Genomic DNA, 18,884 nt, shown 5'->3' with positions numbered 1-18,884 from the left:
TTCTGGGGACACAAAAGACTTATATTAAATATGAAAAAAGGGGTAACCTATGTGCCCTTTAAATAGCATTTGTCTGTTTTACTATGGAAGTAAATGGTTACAGGGTTTTAGCTTTGTTCAAAATATCTTCTTTTGTGTTCAACAGAAACTCTTAAAAGTTTGGAAACACTTGAGGGAGAGTAAATAGTAAAGTAGAATTTTTGGGTGAACGCTCCCTTTAATTGAGATAAATGGGTTATATAGTTTCCAGAGTGTCTTAATATATGGTCAGTAGTACAAATTTGATTAGTGACCTAAAATACGGTTTTGTTTATGTAAGAAACAAAAACAATTGAACGACACACTATAAGCAATTAGTTATTTTTAAAGGGTCACAAAACACCAAAGCACATTTTTTGAGATGTTGACAGTCACATATGTGTCCCACGCTGCTAAAAACACTGTTAGGACACATCTATTTCACTAAAAAGTGACAATAGGTTGTTTTTGCGTTATTTCTAGCAAATTCGTTCTTCCGGTTTGAAAAATTTTTGAAGCTGCAATTAGATCCTTGCGTGGAGACTGGATGTCTGTACTGGCGAGTACATCGTGACGTTGAGTGTGCAGCATTAATTCATGAGAAAGACTTGGTTCAAACCAATCAGCTCGCTCTATTGGGAATGAGGTGCAACTTCATTAATATGCATGATAGCTTCGAAGACTGTTTTTACCTGTTACAGTGTTCAGACGGCAGAGAGACGCCACGTTGTGTTGCCAAAACAAGTGGAAGAAGAAGAATTGTTTAGTGACATGGGTCGTCAGTGTTTTGTTTATAAATGTGCTGCAACAAAGGTTTTGTTTTCATTCCCCCGCTATAAGAGCGAAGCTGGACTCACGTGTGGACTACAGTGCACGCGACAGAAATATATTTGTAAGGAACATTTTTTTACCTGAGAGCTGTTAGCATATAATAATGGTGAAATCCGGATTTGCTGGGTCACGAAACACCAAAACACATTTTATGAGATGTTTTGAGATGTTGACAGTCATATATGTGTCCCACGCTGCAAAAAACACTGTTAGGACATGGCTCCAGTGTTGATTGTCAAGTCTCTATAGATTTGGTAAGTGAGCGATAAGTGGTCTTTGTTTATTCAGATGGCAAGGTTAGTTCATATCGTCAGCAGTACTCTTTCAGTGTTTAAAGACATCCCTTAGTCAAAATGATTTAGTTACTAAGTTTACAGTATGTTAATATCACTACAATATCATGGGCTGAAAGATCCGCTGTAAATGCTACTCTCTGAATGTAAACATTAAAACACCTCAATCAAACTATTACCGCAGAGTAGGATTTCCGCTGCATTTTGTGACTGGATAGTCTATACACACACAGCTTTCTGACATTACCTACCGAGTGCATCCAAGTTACTGAGAAATGCAGAAGGTTTTTTCTCCCATTCGGCGTGTGGTATCAAACATTCCACTAAAACTACACTCTTCCAGCAGTTCCTGCATCCAATATCTCGTTTGTCACGGGGGGCACGCATGAAATGTTCCTGAATTAAAGTGAAAGTGCCAAACTGCAGTTAAAGTCGATACATTAAGAATTAGGAAAATAATTTGATTACTGATGTTCATGTTAACACAGTCACTGTCTTTCTCCCCTGCGTCTGTGTTTGTTTTGCCTCAGTGAATATCAGCGCATGCTCAAACTGAAACTCCAATTTTTATGCAAAATCTTCCCTCTTCCCCTCCCCCGACACTCCCACCTAAACAAAGCTGGACTCACCCACTTTCCTGACTTTTTGCAGACTAGAGGAGTGAAAACACCCTGCTGAGACGGCCGGTTTCGCAGCCCTTTAAGAAAAAATGTATTAATCTAGACATTTAACATTTTAAAAAAATCCAAATTTAAAAAAAGTATTGATATTAAATTAAAAAATATAATATATATATATATATATATATATATATATATATATATATATATATATATATATATATATATATATATATATATATATATATATATATATTGTAAATAAAATTACAGGTTTTTAATGTGATCTTAGACTATTACCCGTCTTTCAGATGAGACGTTAAACCGAGGTCCTGACTCTGTGGTCATTAAAAACCCCATGGCACTTCTCGTAAAGAGTAGGGGTGTAACACAGGTGTCTTAGCCAAATTCCCTCCATCGGCCCTTACCGATCATGGCCTCCCAATCATCCCCATCCACCAAATTGGCTCTATCACTATCTCTTGACTCCACTGATTGCTGGTGTGTGGTCAGCGCACTGGCGCCGTTGTCCTGTGGCTGCCGTCGCATCATCCAAGTGGATGCTGCGCACTGGTGGTAGTGTGGAGAGACCCCCCCTGCCTCGTGATTGTGGCGTCACCTCTGTCACCACTGGCTTGCTTGGTTTGAGACTTGTGGAGCTACGCATAGATGGATTTGCTTTTCAGTGTTTGGACTTTCAGCAGTAAAAATAAATCACACTAAACTGAACTTCAACTCCGAAAACGGGATTGACACTGTTTCAATTTACTAGAACTTCTGTTAAGCTGCTTTGACACAACCTACATTGTAAACGCGCTATAGAAATAAAGCTGAATAGTGAATGATTGTGAAGCGCTTTGAGTAAAAAACAGCATAAAAGGTTTGCTAACATTTGTGATGGCTTTTGTGTGATGACGTTTGATGAAACCATTTTAGCACATCTGTGTGTGAAAAATAAATCTATAAAAATTGAAGATTTTATTTTTATAAAAGGGCTTGTTTTTATTGTGATTTAGACTATTAAATGAAACGTAAAACCACTATTAGACTTAATCAAAAACAGCATAAAAAGTTTGCTAACATTTGTGATGTTTTTTTAATTCTTTGTAAGCCCTTTTGCAAACAAACGGATAGGTGAATTTATTAGTGCTGTACAATAATTTAACAATAATATCTTCATAATCAATCTCTCCATGATTTTGCAACTCCAATGTTTTTTGAGGTTAAAAAATAAAAAAAAATTGTACAAGATTTGTGTATTTTCACAGTAAACATGAGAATTAAAGTAAAAATGGCTTAAATTGAGTAAGCAAATATTTAAAAATCTTGGATGAGCTGAATAATAATTTTTCATCATTTCTAATATAAAATTTAAATATAAAATGCATTTAATCTATGTAACTTACTTTTACTTGAAAATACTATCTGATTATAGTAAATTATTTGCATTTAAAGGGATAGTTCACCCAAAAAAAATGGGTGTCATTTCTGTCATCATTTATTCAGCCTTTACTTATTTCAAAGCTTTATGAGTTTCTGATGGCTTTGTGTGATGACATTTGATTAAACAGTTTTAGCTTTTATCTCTTTGTGAATTTTTTTTTGTAAAATTAAAGATTTTATATTAAAGAAGATATAAAAAAGATTTAAAAAAGGAAATAGTTTATCTATTGAGATGCACCAAATATCTCAACGTTGTTTTTTTTTGCAGTGATGTGACTTTACTTAATTCCTAATGAAAAAAAAACAGAAAAAATATGTGTTTTATGTGTTTTAATAGCGACACGGTGGCTCAGTGGTTAGCACTGTCGCCTCACAGCAAGAAGGTTGCTGGTTCGAGTCCCGGCTGGATCAGTTGGCATTTCTGTGTGGAGTTTGCATGTTCTCCCCATGTTTCCTCCGAGTGCTCCGGCTTCCCCTACAGGAAGCGCTGTAGGTGAATGAAATAAACTAAATTGGCTGTAGTGTATGTGTGTGAATGAGTGTGTGGATGTTTCCCATTACTGGGTTGCAGCTGGAAGGGCATCAGCTGTGCAAAACATATGCTGGATAAGTTGGTGGTTCATTCTACTGTGGTGACCCCTGATGAATAAAGGGACGAAGCCGAAAAGAAAATGAATGAATGTGTTTTGATCCACCATCACACCATGGATCAAATTTATCAAAACCCAATCAAATGTGCCACATTTGATTACAAAAACTTGCAAAAACAATTCAACAATAAAAAAACTGATTAAATATAGCAAGCTGATGGTTATGACACTTTCTTTATAGCATGTATTTGTTTTCCTTTTCTTTGTATCAGTGCATTGTCTTCTGAAAGCACCAATCGCACTATTAGTTTCGGCAGATTATCTTTTCCCTTATTTGTGAAGCTGGTGCGTTCTGTGGAAATGGAAAGAAAGGTTTTCACGCCTCTTCTACTTCTGAAGATGCAGCCGTTAAGTGTTTCTAATGTTCCTACACTGTAATAAACAGAGACAAATATGGTCTACTTTCCCCATGTGGTTAAGTACATGGTAAGTAAACTGTGCAAGTCTGCTGCATACCAGTCTTCCTACACAGGTGCAGATATTAGTAAGTACTTTTTCTGTTTCATTGACACGACCAGTGCAGAAGAAAAGACTTTATACTTGTACTGACAGTTGTTTATATGCACAGTATAGATCTGCTATTACACTGATTGAACTATTAAAGAATTGTGTTCTTTTTAGAAAGCCAAATTATTACAAATACAGTTTGTTTAACAGTGTCTTTTATTGACCTTATTCTTCAATGCGGAAGTGCGCACGTTTTCGCGATTGTTTTAGAACTTCTGATTCAGTTGCCTATGGGAGAAATGAATAGGAATAATAAACGGCAAAAAACGGTCAAACTACTTACTCTACAAACAAGTGTTTGCATGACAAAACAGACAAAGTAGAATAATATAATAAGAAAATATCAGTTTGCAACACCAAGCAGCAAAACGAGCTGTTTTTAACTTTTAAAAATGAATGGGAGTGAATGAGACCGGAAGTTTCGAGCCAAAATGATTCAAATGGCTGCGCCCACTCGTCCGTGGAGAATAAGGTGAATATGGTGGAACTAAAATTATTGGACATTTTTAAATGTACAGTGCATCCGGAAATATTCATAGCGCTTTTTCCACATTTTATTATGTTACAGTCTTATTCCAAGATCGAATAAATTAAGTTATTTCCTCCAAATTCTACAGACAATACCCCATAATGACAATGTGAAATAAGATTTATTGAAATTGTTGCAAATTTATTAAAAATAAAAAACCTGAACAATCACATGTACATCAGTATTCACAGCCTTTGCTGTGAAGCTCTAAATTGAGCTCAGGTACATTCTGTTTCCACTGATCATTCTTGAGATGTTTCAGCAGCTTAATTGGAGTTCACCTGTGGTAAATTCAATTGATTGGACATGAATATTATTTCCTGTCATCATGGCAAAGATAAAATAAATCAGTTATTAGAAATGAGTTATTAAAAGTATTAGGTTTAGAAATGTGTTGAAAAAAAACTCTCCGTTAAACAGAAATTGGGGAAAAATAAACAGGGGGGCTAACAACTCTGACTTAAACTGTATATATAAATGACAAGAAACTGTAACCTCCCTCTATGGAGGTAAATGGTTATAAAAGAAGATATTTAGAAGAGTGCTGAAAAGCTGTAACCATCGACTTCCATAGTATTTGTTTTCCCTCTATGGAAGTCAGTGGTTACAAAAGAAGGTATTTAGAAGAATGCTGGAAACCTGTAACCATTGACTTCCATAGTATTTGTTTTCCCTCTATGGAAGTCAATGGTTGCAAAAGAAGATATTTAGAAGAATGCTGGAAACCTGTAACCATTGACTTCCATAGTAGAAAATGTACAAATAATTTTTTTGTTTGTGTTTGTTTTGCTCAGCGTCTGCGCAGCGGCAGCACTGGAGTGGCTGTTTTACTGACCTCTGACCTCCTCACCGTCTCCTGGCTGGGCGACTCTCAAGCTCTGCTGGTCCGCCAGGGGGAACCAGTGACCCTGATGGACCCACACAAACCCGAGCGAGAGGTACGAGACCCTACAAATCACTGCTGACCAACAGAGACTGAAGCACAGGCCGTTTCAGATGCTAGTCCGTTCTCTGAGAGCAGCTGAAATGTGAGCCAGAAGAACTGACTGCTGCTGACCACATGCTGAATCAATATTAACCGTGTATGCTGAGTATATAGTATAGCGATTCAATGACATCAGAACGGTCCTTAGAGAGCCTCTGACTGACTTCAGATCAGTATGTGCATGCAAAATGAGTACATCAGAAATTGTGGTGTGTTAAACAAAGGATTAAAGAGCCCCTATTTTGCATTATAAAAGGTCGTATTTTGGTTTTGGGGGTCTCCAACAACAGGCTGATATGCATGCAAGGTCAAAAAACACTTTCATTGTCTTATAATATGCATTTATTTTTACTTAATTATCCCAACGACTCCCATATGATTCGTTCAGCGATTCATTTATTCCCAAACCCCTCTTAGTGTGAGACAGAGACATACCCACTACGGCTATGAAGTAGCAGAGAGTATGTGAGAGCCCAATGCAGGAATGCAATAGAGCAATGCAGTTAAACACCAGCATATTACGCTACTATTAACGCTAACCCCATTAATAACAATGACACACTCTCAGTATTAATCCACACAGTGGCAAAAGTTGAACTATTTTGAAAATTAACCAGGCAGCGCGTGTGAGGAACAGCTGATGGTGGCCATAGCAACAAACAGCAGAGGATCACGAGTTCAGAAACGCATTTAAATCTATAAAGGAAGAAGCACTCGTCGCTTTTTCTACGTGGTTTTGGACACAATGTGTGAACAGCCCATAAAGATTTAACCTGAGAGAGACAGTACAAGCACTGATCTATAATAGAGAAGAGATTACAAGCTGTGCGGGGCGATTACAAGTTACAACACACAATTAAACTCATATTTTGCAAATTACAGAAAATGAGGAAATAAAATTAATTAAACATACACGTTATGATCCGGAGGAAGAAGAAATTGATGCATATGAACTGTAACAGTTACTGACAAAGTTCCATGCGTAATAGTCTCTGCTGCTTCTTTATTTAATAGCAAACGGCCGGCGAATCCCACATTGCAGAGTAGGTTATTGTATCAATCATCAGAAAAATGACAGGAACAAACACAGCACTAGGTTGGCTATACTGTGGTGTTGTTGTGAAAATTAACTTTAACCCTTTATTCCCCACTGCCGAATCTCCATCTCTCAGTGATCATCATCTTCGCATCATGATCAGTCCCGTAACTCCCCGCGCTCCACTAGTGTCTGAAGGGAAAGTGTGTTCACATTTTACTGGATGCAGTACTACATATTTGGTGATGTACCATATCGACGTCGACGTATTCAAGCAAAAGAACCCAACTTGATTTATTCATTCGACTCTGAGTCCACTATTTCATTAAAGAATCAATAGTTTTAAACACGGCGTACTTTCAGATTTAAACCTCAGCTGAATGTTATCATTCACTTAGAGCTGTGTTACTGCATGGAACGTCATCTTCAAAAATCCAAAATTGGGGCTCTTTAAGTGAAGCAAAGACTAGAGTTAAAGGGATAGTTTACCTAAAATTGAAAATTCGGTCATCATTTCAAACCTTTATGAGTTTCTTTCTTCTGTTGAACTCTAAAGAAGATATTTTGAAGAAAGCTGGAAACCGGTAGCCATTGACCTCCATAGAATATGGTTTTTCTACAATTGAAGTCAATGGTTACAGGTTTTCTGCTTTCTTTAAAATATCTTCTTTATTGTTCAACAGAGGAAAGAAACTCATGGAGTTTTGAATCACCTAAGGGAGAGTAAATGATTATATTTTTGGGTCAACGATCCATTCATTCGTTCATTCGTTCATTTTCTTTTCGGCTTAGTCCCTTTATTTATCAGGGGTCACCACAGCGGAATGAATCATCAACTTATTTAGCACGTTTTACGCAGCGAATGCCCTTCCAGCTGCAACCCAACACCGGCGCCACCGTGACACCCATGATATCTTTAAACAATTATTATTATTATATGTATTTTTTTGAAGAAGCACTTAGTGAATGACACTAAACAACATTGATATTTGTAAACACACCCATATCGCATAAAGACCACTGCTGTAGTTACTAGACACGCCACTTACTGTGATTGGCTACATTGTGTTTTTGGGACTCAGTTCAACACTGCTAAAATGTTTTCAAACAAATCAGGTTGTGTTGCACCGAGCGTTGCCAAATCTCTTGCTTTCTTGTTGAATGTATCCGGCGTGGACAAGGTTTGACATATTGCATCAGTTATATTTTTATGGTTGCGTTGAAATATTTTACTCTAGCAAATTTATATTCTACCAGTGTTCTAGCCACAGCCATATCACCCTGCAGCTCAAGACCGGTTACTCGCTGAAGCTTAGCTGGGCTGAGCCTGGTCAGTACCTGGATGGGAGACCAGATGGCAAAACTAGGTTGCTGTTGGAAGTGGTGTTAGTGAGGCCAGCAGGGGGCGCTAAACCCTATAGTGAAGGGGACGCTATACTGTCAGTGAGTGCCGTCTTTCGGATGACTCTGTGGTCATTAAAGAGTAGGGGTGTAACCCCAGTGTCCTGGCCAAATTCCCTCCATTGGCCCTTACCCATCATGGCCTCCCAATCATCCCCATCCACCGAATTGGCTCTATCACTGTCTCTCCACTCCACCAATTACTGATGTATGGTGAGCGCACTGTCGCCGTTATCCTGTGGCTGCCGTTGCATCATCCAAGTGAATGCTGCACACTGGTGGTGGTGTGAAGAGACCCCCTCATGATTGTGAGGCTCTTTGGGTGTATCGCCATTCACAATAAATGCACTATATAAATACACATTACATCACAGTGTTGGAAAGGTTACAAAAAAATCATACTCAAGTACCATTTGTTGCCAAAATTGTAGTGCAAGTAAAGTATCTGTTGTAAATACTACTCCAAGTATGAGTTAAAAGTAGCCCTTTTAAAAGTACCCAAGAGTAGCGAGTATTACACTGTGAACATTATTCCACCTTATACCCTGCATATTAAATATGTAGATTAAGGTTGATGCTTTAACAGGAAATCTGTGTAACCTAGAGGGAAAAACTCTAGATGTGATCATATATTAATGCTTATGAGTGGCCAGCAGTTGGCACCCCAAACAAATCCTGTGCAGCACTGATAGATTACATGCAATTTCTGCATGTATTCGAAAAAGGTAACATTCTGTAGTAGTGCATATTGCTTAAAGGGGATGTATTAGGCTAAAATCACTTTTATAAGGGGTTTAAGCACAGTTGTGTGGCAGCAGTCTGTGAACACAACCAGTTTCTAATGGTAAAAAATCCTAAATTAAATTTTTTTTAATCACACTCCATAAAAACAGTCTGCAGAAACACTCCCATTGACATTCTCAATTTGTACGTGTCATCAGATGGAAAGCCCCGCCCATTAGTGATGACCTATCCCTCATTAGCATAGAGCGTTAGTCTTTTTGAATCTGCCACTATGCTGACACACAGGCATTTGTAGCTCCACCCTCTTCTGAAAGAGCACAATCGCATTTGAATTTAAAGCAACGGTCCTCAAAATGCCACAATTAGGACCAACTCCTGAAAGGGGCAGCTTCAAAGAGTTATAAAACATTATTTGTGTGGTATTTTGAGCTGAAACTTCACAAACGCACTCAAGGGATATCAGAGGCTTATTTTACACAATCTAAAAAGGGCATAATGACCTTTAAGGTCATTTGGTGATTTCAGTCATAATACAGTAGACATCCTTCTTATTCTCATCATTCAGTCTAAACAGTCTCTCGCTCATTGCGTGTAATGGTTTTGCATCTTCTTGGACAGTTTTAGGGCTTCCACAGTACATGCTTGCTAAATTCATAGAGCGTCTGTGCCTCATTCCGGCGTAATAATCAAGGGACATCCATGGCTGCAGCATGCACAATGAAATCACAGAGTCCCTGAAAATAGTCCTCAGCTTGGTAACTAGGTATCAGCACTGCTTAATATCATTGTAATCCAAATAAAAAAAATTAATAAATTAAATAAAAAACTGCTGCTATAAGCTGCTATCAGATATGTAACGCATGCATGCTGAGAAAATGACACTGCATATTAGGAGCTCACACATTCAGTTCAATTTAATTAGAGTTTACGTTTTTACTTATTATCTTTCCAAATGCTTCATAAAAGGTGCACATCATTGCATTAAAGTCAAAATCAGCAAGGTTAATGAGTTGTGTATAGGGTGGGCTGAATATAAACCTGCAGTTAAACAGTATATAGTGTCCTTTCAAAAGAACTAATGTTTACATGTAATAATAATACATGTTCAGTTTGGTGTATTTGTGGATTAAATGTTTGTGTCTTCGAGCTTTTAAAAGTCATGAAAAAATGGGACATTAATTAAGAACAAAATGGAAAAATAACATGATATTTAAATAGAAAGTAGATGTCTTGGAACTCTTTAGTGCGTCTGTGGGAACTAAAAACAAGTGTGAGGTGTGAAAGCCTGCTGAAGAAACAGGTAACCATAAGACTTTGAGAATGTTTAAAATTAATTAGAAAATTGTAATCTGAATTTCAAGTAATGGTAAAACAAGACTGTTGTTAAATGAGGTTGATTGTGAAATTAAATTGGGGATCAAACTGATGGGTTAAACTTAATCTAGGTTAAAATGTAATCCTTGTTGGTGTAACCCACCTATGGATTGACGATACGAGACTTGCAAAACTGATATACAGGTTAATAACTAGATAAATATATAGGTTTGCTGTTTAATTATGTCCAGCGCTACAGTATTTTGCCTGTTTTTGTGCAGGATGAGAAGAAAAGGATTGAGGATCTGGGTGGATGCATCGCTTTCATGGGTTGTTGGCGGGTAAATGGTACCTATGCTGTTTCTAGAGCAATAGGTGAGTGTATCACAATCATAAAACAACAACATTAAGCATCCCTTGAAAACATCAATTTAGAATAAAATATAAATAATATTACAATAAATATGTTCAAAGACTTTTTTATTAATTAATGATTTTTTATTTCTGTTTGCAAAATTTTTTTTTTGCATGAATTCCTTTATTCCATCATCTCGTGATGCTTTAATGCTGATTTGATTCTCTAGAAATATAAATTTTTTATATCGTAATTGGTTGTGCTGTCTAATATCTTTGTGGGAAATGTCATACAGTTTTTCGTGTTTTCTTTAGATATTAACAGCTTATAAAAATAAATAAATAATATATATATACACACACACACACGCACACACAGATGAATTATTAGCTCCCTATTTTTTTTTTCTTTTTAAAAATATTTTGCAAAAAAAATTGCTTCTGGAGAAAGTCTTATTTGTTTTATTTTGGCTAGAATAAAAGCAGTTTTAAAAAAAAATTAAAAACCATTTTAAGACACATATTTATATATTTAAAGTAATTTTAATTATTTTTCAAAAAAATTCCCAAGTTTAACAGAGCAAGGCAATATTTTTACACTATAATGCATTTAATATTATATTTTTTTCTTTTGGAGAAGAACTAATTTCTTTTAGTTTGGCTGGAATAAAATAAGTTTTTTTAATGATTTTAAAAATCAAGATTATTAGAAACTATTTTTTTTTTCAATTGACTACACTGTAAAAAGTCATTTGTTAGGTTTACTTAATTGAATTATGCAAACTCGTTGCCTTAATTCAATTAGGTAATTGAAACTTTATTGCATTAAGTACTATTTACAAATGTAGTAAAATTAATTTGTGCTCATATTGAGTCACAAATACATTTCAATAAGGTTATGTTAACCTGAGAATGTACTCTGAGGAATGATGCTAGTAAAGTTTACTGAAACTACAGTCTTAATTATGCATAATCAAATTGTATGGTAACATGACCATATACCACAGATGTCGGTTCAGACAACTGTTGACCAATGACTTGCCTAGTTAACCTAATATCCTACACTGTAAAACCCAACAGTCAAGTTTATCAACAGAAATGTGTGTCGTTAACTCAACATTTACTAAAAGTTAATTCTACTCATTTGAAAAGAGTTTTGAACTCAGTGTTGTGAGTTAATTAAATACCTCATTACTTCAACTTAAATGGAGTAAGTTCACAGTACTTGTATAGATTAGTTTTTTAACTCAAATGCTTTGTAGCAATTGGTTTCCTCAAATGGTTTGAGTTGCCTTAACTTAATGTGTTTTACTCTGCATAAATTGCTTTGTTTACTTAAATGGATTAAGTTCACAGTTGTCATTAGGATTAGTTTAGAACTTGTGGTGATTAGTATTTGAAAATAGTTTGTTGCAGTCGGTTTCCTCAAATGGTTTGAGTTACCCTTATGTTACGTCCTTTTACATGTTAATATTAAACTAAGGGTATTTGACATAACATATAATAGTTGAGTGTGTGTGTAACAAATGGAGGGAGAAAGAAACGACTAAAGAACCAAATATCACTGCAATTGTTTATTGCCCATACTTCCAGTGAAAATATATTATACAGTGAAAGAAAAATATTTACAATAAATAAATAAAACTTACCTGGGGGTGGAGAGGCAGTAGTTAGATGTGCTTAAATCAAAGAAATAAATATAACAAAACTCTAACTGTTTTCAACAAACTAAACTAAATATGAAAAGAAAAGCATGAAAAGAAACATCTTCAACATATCAAACGTCTTAACTAAACTTCTCTAACTAAACACAAAACATACACAAAGCAGCACATTCTCCTGAACCTAATGATCTAATACAAAAGATAAATCTCGGTGTTGTATATGTATATCGTGCGACTTACTCACTCCTACAACCTCTCCGAGGTATCACTCAAATACACCAGTTAACTGGACAAATTCACAAGCAAACACGTTGCACTTTCAGATCTCAAAACTTTAGAAAAGAGAATTAAACACAAGCAAAACACATTCTCTCAGACTAGCCCTCGCAAGAGAGACTGTCCTCACAGAGACCCACAGAAAGAGTAAGAGCGAGGAGGAGCGAGAGATTGAAAGAGATAGAGAGAGAGAGAGATCGCCATTGCAGTTTGGGCTCGGCTTTTAAACGCTACGCTGACCAGCGATTGGTGGCGCAAACCCAGCGTCAGCGGCCAACGTCATCAGCACGAAATGCGGATCCTCCAATGCTGTTCGTACCTGTAACACACGCATGAAACGACACACCCAGATACAAACAAACGCACACACATATCCAAAATACGTTCTGCAAGCGAACGTAACACCTTACTTGTTGGGTTTTACAGTGTAGTTAAATTGCACTTTTAGGCTGAGTGTTAGTGTCTTGCAAAATATCTAGTCAAATATTATTTACTGTCATCATGGCAAACATAAAAGAAATCAGTTTTTAGAAATGAGTTATTAAAATGATTATGCTTAGAAATATCTTCTTTCCGTCAAACAGAACTTGATGAAAAAAACACAGGGGGGCTAATAATTCTGACTTCAGCTGTGTGTTCTGTTTATTCCCAATAGGTGATTTTGACCAGAAGCCGTATGTCTCTAATGAAGCTGACAGCTCCTCTTTCCATCTGACCGGGGATGAAGATTACGTCCTCCTGGCCTGTGACGGCCTCTTCGACGTGATCCGGCCTGCAGACGTCCCAGCTCTGGTCCTGGAGGCTCTGCGGGAGAGCGGAGGCTCTGGAGACGATGTGGCCCAGAGTCTGGTGGCCCAGGCCAAAGCTGCAGGATCCAGCGACAACATCACCGTCCTCCTGGTGTTCCTGAAGGAGCCGCAGAAACTTCTGGCTCAAGACACCGTTTGCAGAACTGAGGGACGAGGAGCTGCGTGTGCGGCCGCAGGGGTCTGAACAAGGTTAATAAGAAAATCATATTCACGATTGAAGCAAAGCAGAGGACCAGTAGTCGATGATGGTCTTCTCATCATCTGAAATCATATTTGAAATAGTCGCTCCGTTCAAAAAGGATATGCATTATAAAAGCAAGTTCAGTCATGCATTCAGCAGAACGTAATGAAGCCAGTACAAGGCGTTTCCTCATTTATTTTTCCAGGAATGTCTGATCCCTGGTCATTTATTAACAGTCTCTGTTGCTAAGTCTGAACTTGTTTTCATTTTTGACAGATTATAATTACATTTACTGATACATAAAGGGATGGTTCATTCAAAAAAAAAGGAAAATTTGCATTTGATTTACCCCCTCAGGCCACATGCATTTAGGTGATTGATTTTTAGCTGAAGAGAAAGCTTTATGGATAAAGATGTTTAGCTGAAATCCTGGCTCTTGGTGATTCCTAAAAAAATAGTCAATGGTTACCCTTAGCTTCTGATGATACATTGAGGTCATATCACAATCAGTTTGTGTATTATTTACTAAATAATTGACTATTAATCCATAGCCTCCGCAAACTGAGCATATTTACTACAGTCTTGAGCAAGAGCAACTCTGTCCTATGATGACAAACATACAGTGCATCTGGAAAGTATTCATAGCGCTTCACTTTTTCCACCTATTTTTATGTTACTGCCTTATTCCAAAATGGATCAAATTCATTTATTTCCTCAAAATTCGACACACAATACCTCAGTTTTTGAAATTGCTGCAAATTTATAAAAAAAACCCCCTGAAAAATCACATTTTTTGTATTTTTCCCCCTACTGACTTCATTTGTGTGGTCAAAAAGTACAATGAAACAGGAAAACTAGTATCAAATGTGATTTTTAGGATGACAGGGTAAGTAGGATTTCAGTTTTTTGGATGGACTTTCTCTTTAAAGGGATAGTTCACCTAAAAATGAAAGCTCTGTCATCATTTACTCACCCTTTACGTGTTTCAAACCTTTATTAGTTGAACACTAAAGAAGATACTTTGAAGAAAGCTGAAAACCTGTAACCATTGACTTCCATAGTATTTGTTTTTCCCAGTATTCTTGTCAGTGAATACCGGTTTATAACATTCTTCAAAATATCTTCTTTTGCATTTTCCAAAATAAATAAATAAATAAATAAAAGTTAAAATATAAGTACATAGTGAGTAAATGTTCATTTTTGGGTGAGCCATCCCATTAATATCGCAAACAAAGTAACACCTTTGAGATGTAGATAAAGTCAATTAAAATGCTATCATCTTGTTGTGCTCCCTATTTGATGAGACTGTTACAAGGGCGACAAATCTGATGTGAATAGTCTTACCTGATACAGTATTTCATTGCATTTAATGATAAAATAACTGACCATAAGGCCTTCAGCTGTCAGCAGATGTACTAATCCAGTGTTGTAGGTGGTTAGTATTTTAAGGACTGTTATTTATTTGACACAATTAAGTATTTATGCCTGCTCTGTACCGTGTAAGCGCGCTCTTTCATGTGCCAAAAGTGTATTTACGAGTCTGACTTTGCCAAGACCGTCTCTCTAGTGCTACTTCAGTTTTACCAAATGTACAGTACAACCTTTATTTATGCGTCTCGTTTTGTTACAGTGCCTTTTTGTTCCTAAATATCAGTGTTAATGCCAGCATGTCGGTTTTACACTTTGCAAAGCACTCGTCCTGCACAGTGCAAGTCATCTCGAGTTACGACTGCTCAATATTTTGAAAGCCTCATGACGAGTCGCTGATATAACAGCACAGTCACCATAATGTGATCAGGCCAAGAATATCGCTAACCTAATGGATACTGAACGAGGAAGGTGAAGAGGGGGATGATTTGCTGGGGAAATGTATTGATGGTTGGTTCAGTACTATGCATTCAGTTAAAAAACTCAAGTGTGCATGTCCAGATTTCCTCACAACAATGTGCGAAGATCACAGTGGCATCCTAAAATCCGAAAACAGACTGAAAAACGTGAGGAATTTGGAAATAGTACTGATATGGTGATTTTACATGGTCAAAAGGTCTTATTTTGATACTTTTTTTTGTAGAAATCATAATTTTTCTATATTTTTGATGGATTTTTTTTTTCAACCAATTTAGTTGATTATTGCTAAAATTATAATTTTTTAATAATCCTAATTTTTTAGGTCAAAAGGTCTTATTTCGGTGCCTTTTTGTAGAAATCCTGATTATTTTTCATTTTTGATGAACTTTTGAGCAATTTAATCCATTCTTGATAATAAAAATATAGCTTTCTAATTTTTTTTCATTTCTACTGACCCTAAATATGTATTTGTTTATAGAATTTATTTGATCATGTTTTATTGTTTACTTATTTCAATGCCTTTTTTGTAGAAATCCTGATTATTTTTCATTTTTGCTGAACTTTTGACCAATTTAGTCTGTTCTTGACAGTAAAAATATAATTTTTTTTGTAAATTGCTACTGACCCTAAATGTTAATTTGTTTATAGAATTTATTTTATGTTGTTTTATTTAGTTATTAGTTTTGATACCTTTTTTTGTAGAAATCATAATTATTTTACATTTTAATGAACATTTGACCAATTTAGCCTATTCCTGCTAATAAAAATATTTTCTTTATTTTTTTTATTTGCTACTTATCCTAAATGTTTATTTGTTTATAGAATGTATTTGTTTTATTGTTTACTAATTTAGATGCCTTTTTTGTAGAAATCACGATTATTTTTTATTTTTGTGCAATTTAGTTAATTCTTGCTAAATAAAACTATTATTTAACTATATATATTAACTAATATAACTATTTCTTTTTTTAACTGCTACTGACCCTAAATGTTTATTTGTTTATATGATTTATTTTTGTTTTGTTGTTTACTTATTTCTATGTCTCTATTGTGGAAATCCTGATTATTTTTTATTTTTGATGAAATTTTTGGGCAATTTTGTTCATTCTTGCTAAATAAAAATATATATATATTTTATTGCTACTGATCCTAACTGTTTATTTTTTTATAGAAATTATTTTATTTTGTTTTATTATTCACTAATGTTAGTGTACAATTTTTTATATTCACTAATTTTGATGCCTTTTTACAGGAATCATAATTATTTTAAAATTTTGATGCACTTTTGAGCAATTAAGTTCATTCTTGATGATAAAAATATTATTTCTTTATTTTTCTTATTTGCTAACGACCCTAAATGTTAATTTGTTTATAGAATTTATTTGATTGTTTTATTGTTTACTTATTTGATGCTTTTTTGTAGAAATCATAGTTATTTTTAGTTTTTGATGAACTTCGAGCAATTTAGTTTACTCTTACTGAATAAAAATATAATTTTTTTTAATTGCTACTGACCCTAAGTCTTTATTTGTTTATAGAATTTAATTGTTTTTTTGTTTACTTATTTCGATGCCTTTTTAAAATATAAATCATGATAATTTTTTCATTTTTTATGAACTTTTGAACAATTCAGTCCATTCTTGCAACATGAAGCTATTATTATTTTATTATTATTATTTTATTATTATTATTATTATTATTATTATTTTAATTGCTATTGACTCTGAATGATTTGATAAGGTTTTATTATTTACATTTTTAATAGATTTTTACTAGTTGTCTCATATATTTGGACTCTATTTTATACTGCTGTGTATAGGAATAGAAGTTTTATTCCCTACATAAATCAATGCATGCATTGCTTTTTTAGATATGGCTCTGTAATATGACCCCCCCCCCCCCCCCCCCTTTTTTTTTTTTCTTCTCATAATTCTGACTATTTCTTGCAGTCACATGTTTCTATCTAAATTCTGATATACACTTGAGGTTAGAATTATTAGCCATCTGTTATTAATTGTATTTTTGATTACTTATTTTAACTGTTGCAATTTCAAAACCAGAATTGTTCAATGTTTAGATCTTGAAATTGCAAGAACATGCTATTCTGAGATAAAATAAAATAGCCAGATGCAAATCACGAAACAAACCTGCCGCTGAGAGAGAAAATCACTCGGAATCGGAAGATTAAAAGTTCCAGCTAGCTAGTATTTGTATTAAATGACAGCGACTGTAAAAGCCAATTATCTATGCACATCATCAGCACTGATCTCATCCAAGTCATTAGGAAATGGGGTGCATCACTGATGAGGAATTTTGTGACATCACACAGTTTTTTTTTGCCTTAATTTTCCCTGAATGTGAATGCTGTCATCATTTACTCAGCATAATGTCATTCCAAACCACTTCTGAATTTAATCCGGTTAACACAAAATATGGATTTTCAAAAAAATTATAAAAAAGTTTGGAGCCTTTTTACACAGACAGGTGAAACATTCTTCAAAATATCTAGTTAATAATATAAATGATTAATTTTGAGGTGAGTTATTCCTATTAAGTTCACAATAGTGCCAAATTCAATTCACAATGTGTTTTGTTCAAATGTTCTTCTAACGCATTTGCTTATACACATTTCAACAGGTTTGAGCACTGAACTACCTGGGTTTTGTCAGTGAAATATGACTTGAAGAGGAGACTGTCATGAAACCTTTATAATCATCACATATTATGAATGAGAATGACATTTTATGCATGCTTATGACAACTGTCATTAAGTCTCATTAGCTCAGTTATGTCAATTAAAAGCATAGATGACGTTGTTTGAGATATCTATGGCAACCTGACATAAACAAATACATCATAAACTGTCTTTGACATGGCAACTTGACATAAATACATCATGAACTGTCTTAACATGAACAGGACAACATAACTTGTCATAAATCTGTCATAAACATGATTGTCATAAGGCTATTATAATTGTGTTAAATTTTATAATACCATCATTAATATTTCTCTTGAACTTAATTACAGTGGTACAAATTGAATTTGTCATAAAAATGTCATTAAATATTAATGATGCTGTTATTAAATAATTTAACACTAAACTTTAATGACAAATTCAGTTTGTTCCACTAAAAAAAAAGTAATCAGAAAAATATTCATGACACAATTATAGACCATTTTGAGGGATGCAAACAAAAACAATGATCCCAACGTATTTCCTGTTTTACATTTTTAATTTCTATAGCTTTCGAGAATCCAAAAAGAGCCACATATTAATAAGTAATGTTATGACAGCCGTTTTAACTTTAAGTTATGATTAACTTGCCTCTTGTTATAGTTATGAAATAGTTTGATAAGCAGGAAATGTTCATGGGCCAG

The 18,884-nt window shown here is 34.9% G+C and overlaps 1 protein-coding gene across 1 annotated transcript in view; it reads left to right on the top strand.

The window, feature by feature from the left end:
- Positions 1–16,705, top strand: part of ppm1f (protein phosphatase, Mg2+/Mn2+ dependent, 1F) — a 32,805-nt gene extending 16,100 nt beyond the window's left edge. Inside the window, exons 6-8 of the mRNA XM_056457410.1 lie at positions 5,686–5,829; positions 10,653–10,746; positions 13,321–16,705. Of these exons, the coding sequence (XP_056313385.1) occupies positions 5,686–5,829; positions 10,653–10,746; positions 13,321–13,658 (576 nt within the window). The 3' untranslated portion in view covers positions 13,659–16,705. The remainder of the gene's footprint in view (positions 1–5,685; positions 5,830–10,652; positions 10,747–13,320) is intronic.
- Positions 16,706–18,884: the final 2,179 nt, after the last annotated feature.

The sequence above is a fragment of the Danio aesculapii genome, chromosome 5 (assembly GCF_903798145.1).
Source record: "Danio aesculapii chromosome 5, fDanAes4.1, whole genome shotgun sequence".
NCBI lineage: Eukaryota > Metazoa > Chordata > Actinopteri > Cypriniformes > Danionidae > Danio > Danio aesculapii.
Note: the sequence above shows the minus strand (reverse complement) of the source record. Positions and strands in the feature narration are given on the sequence as shown.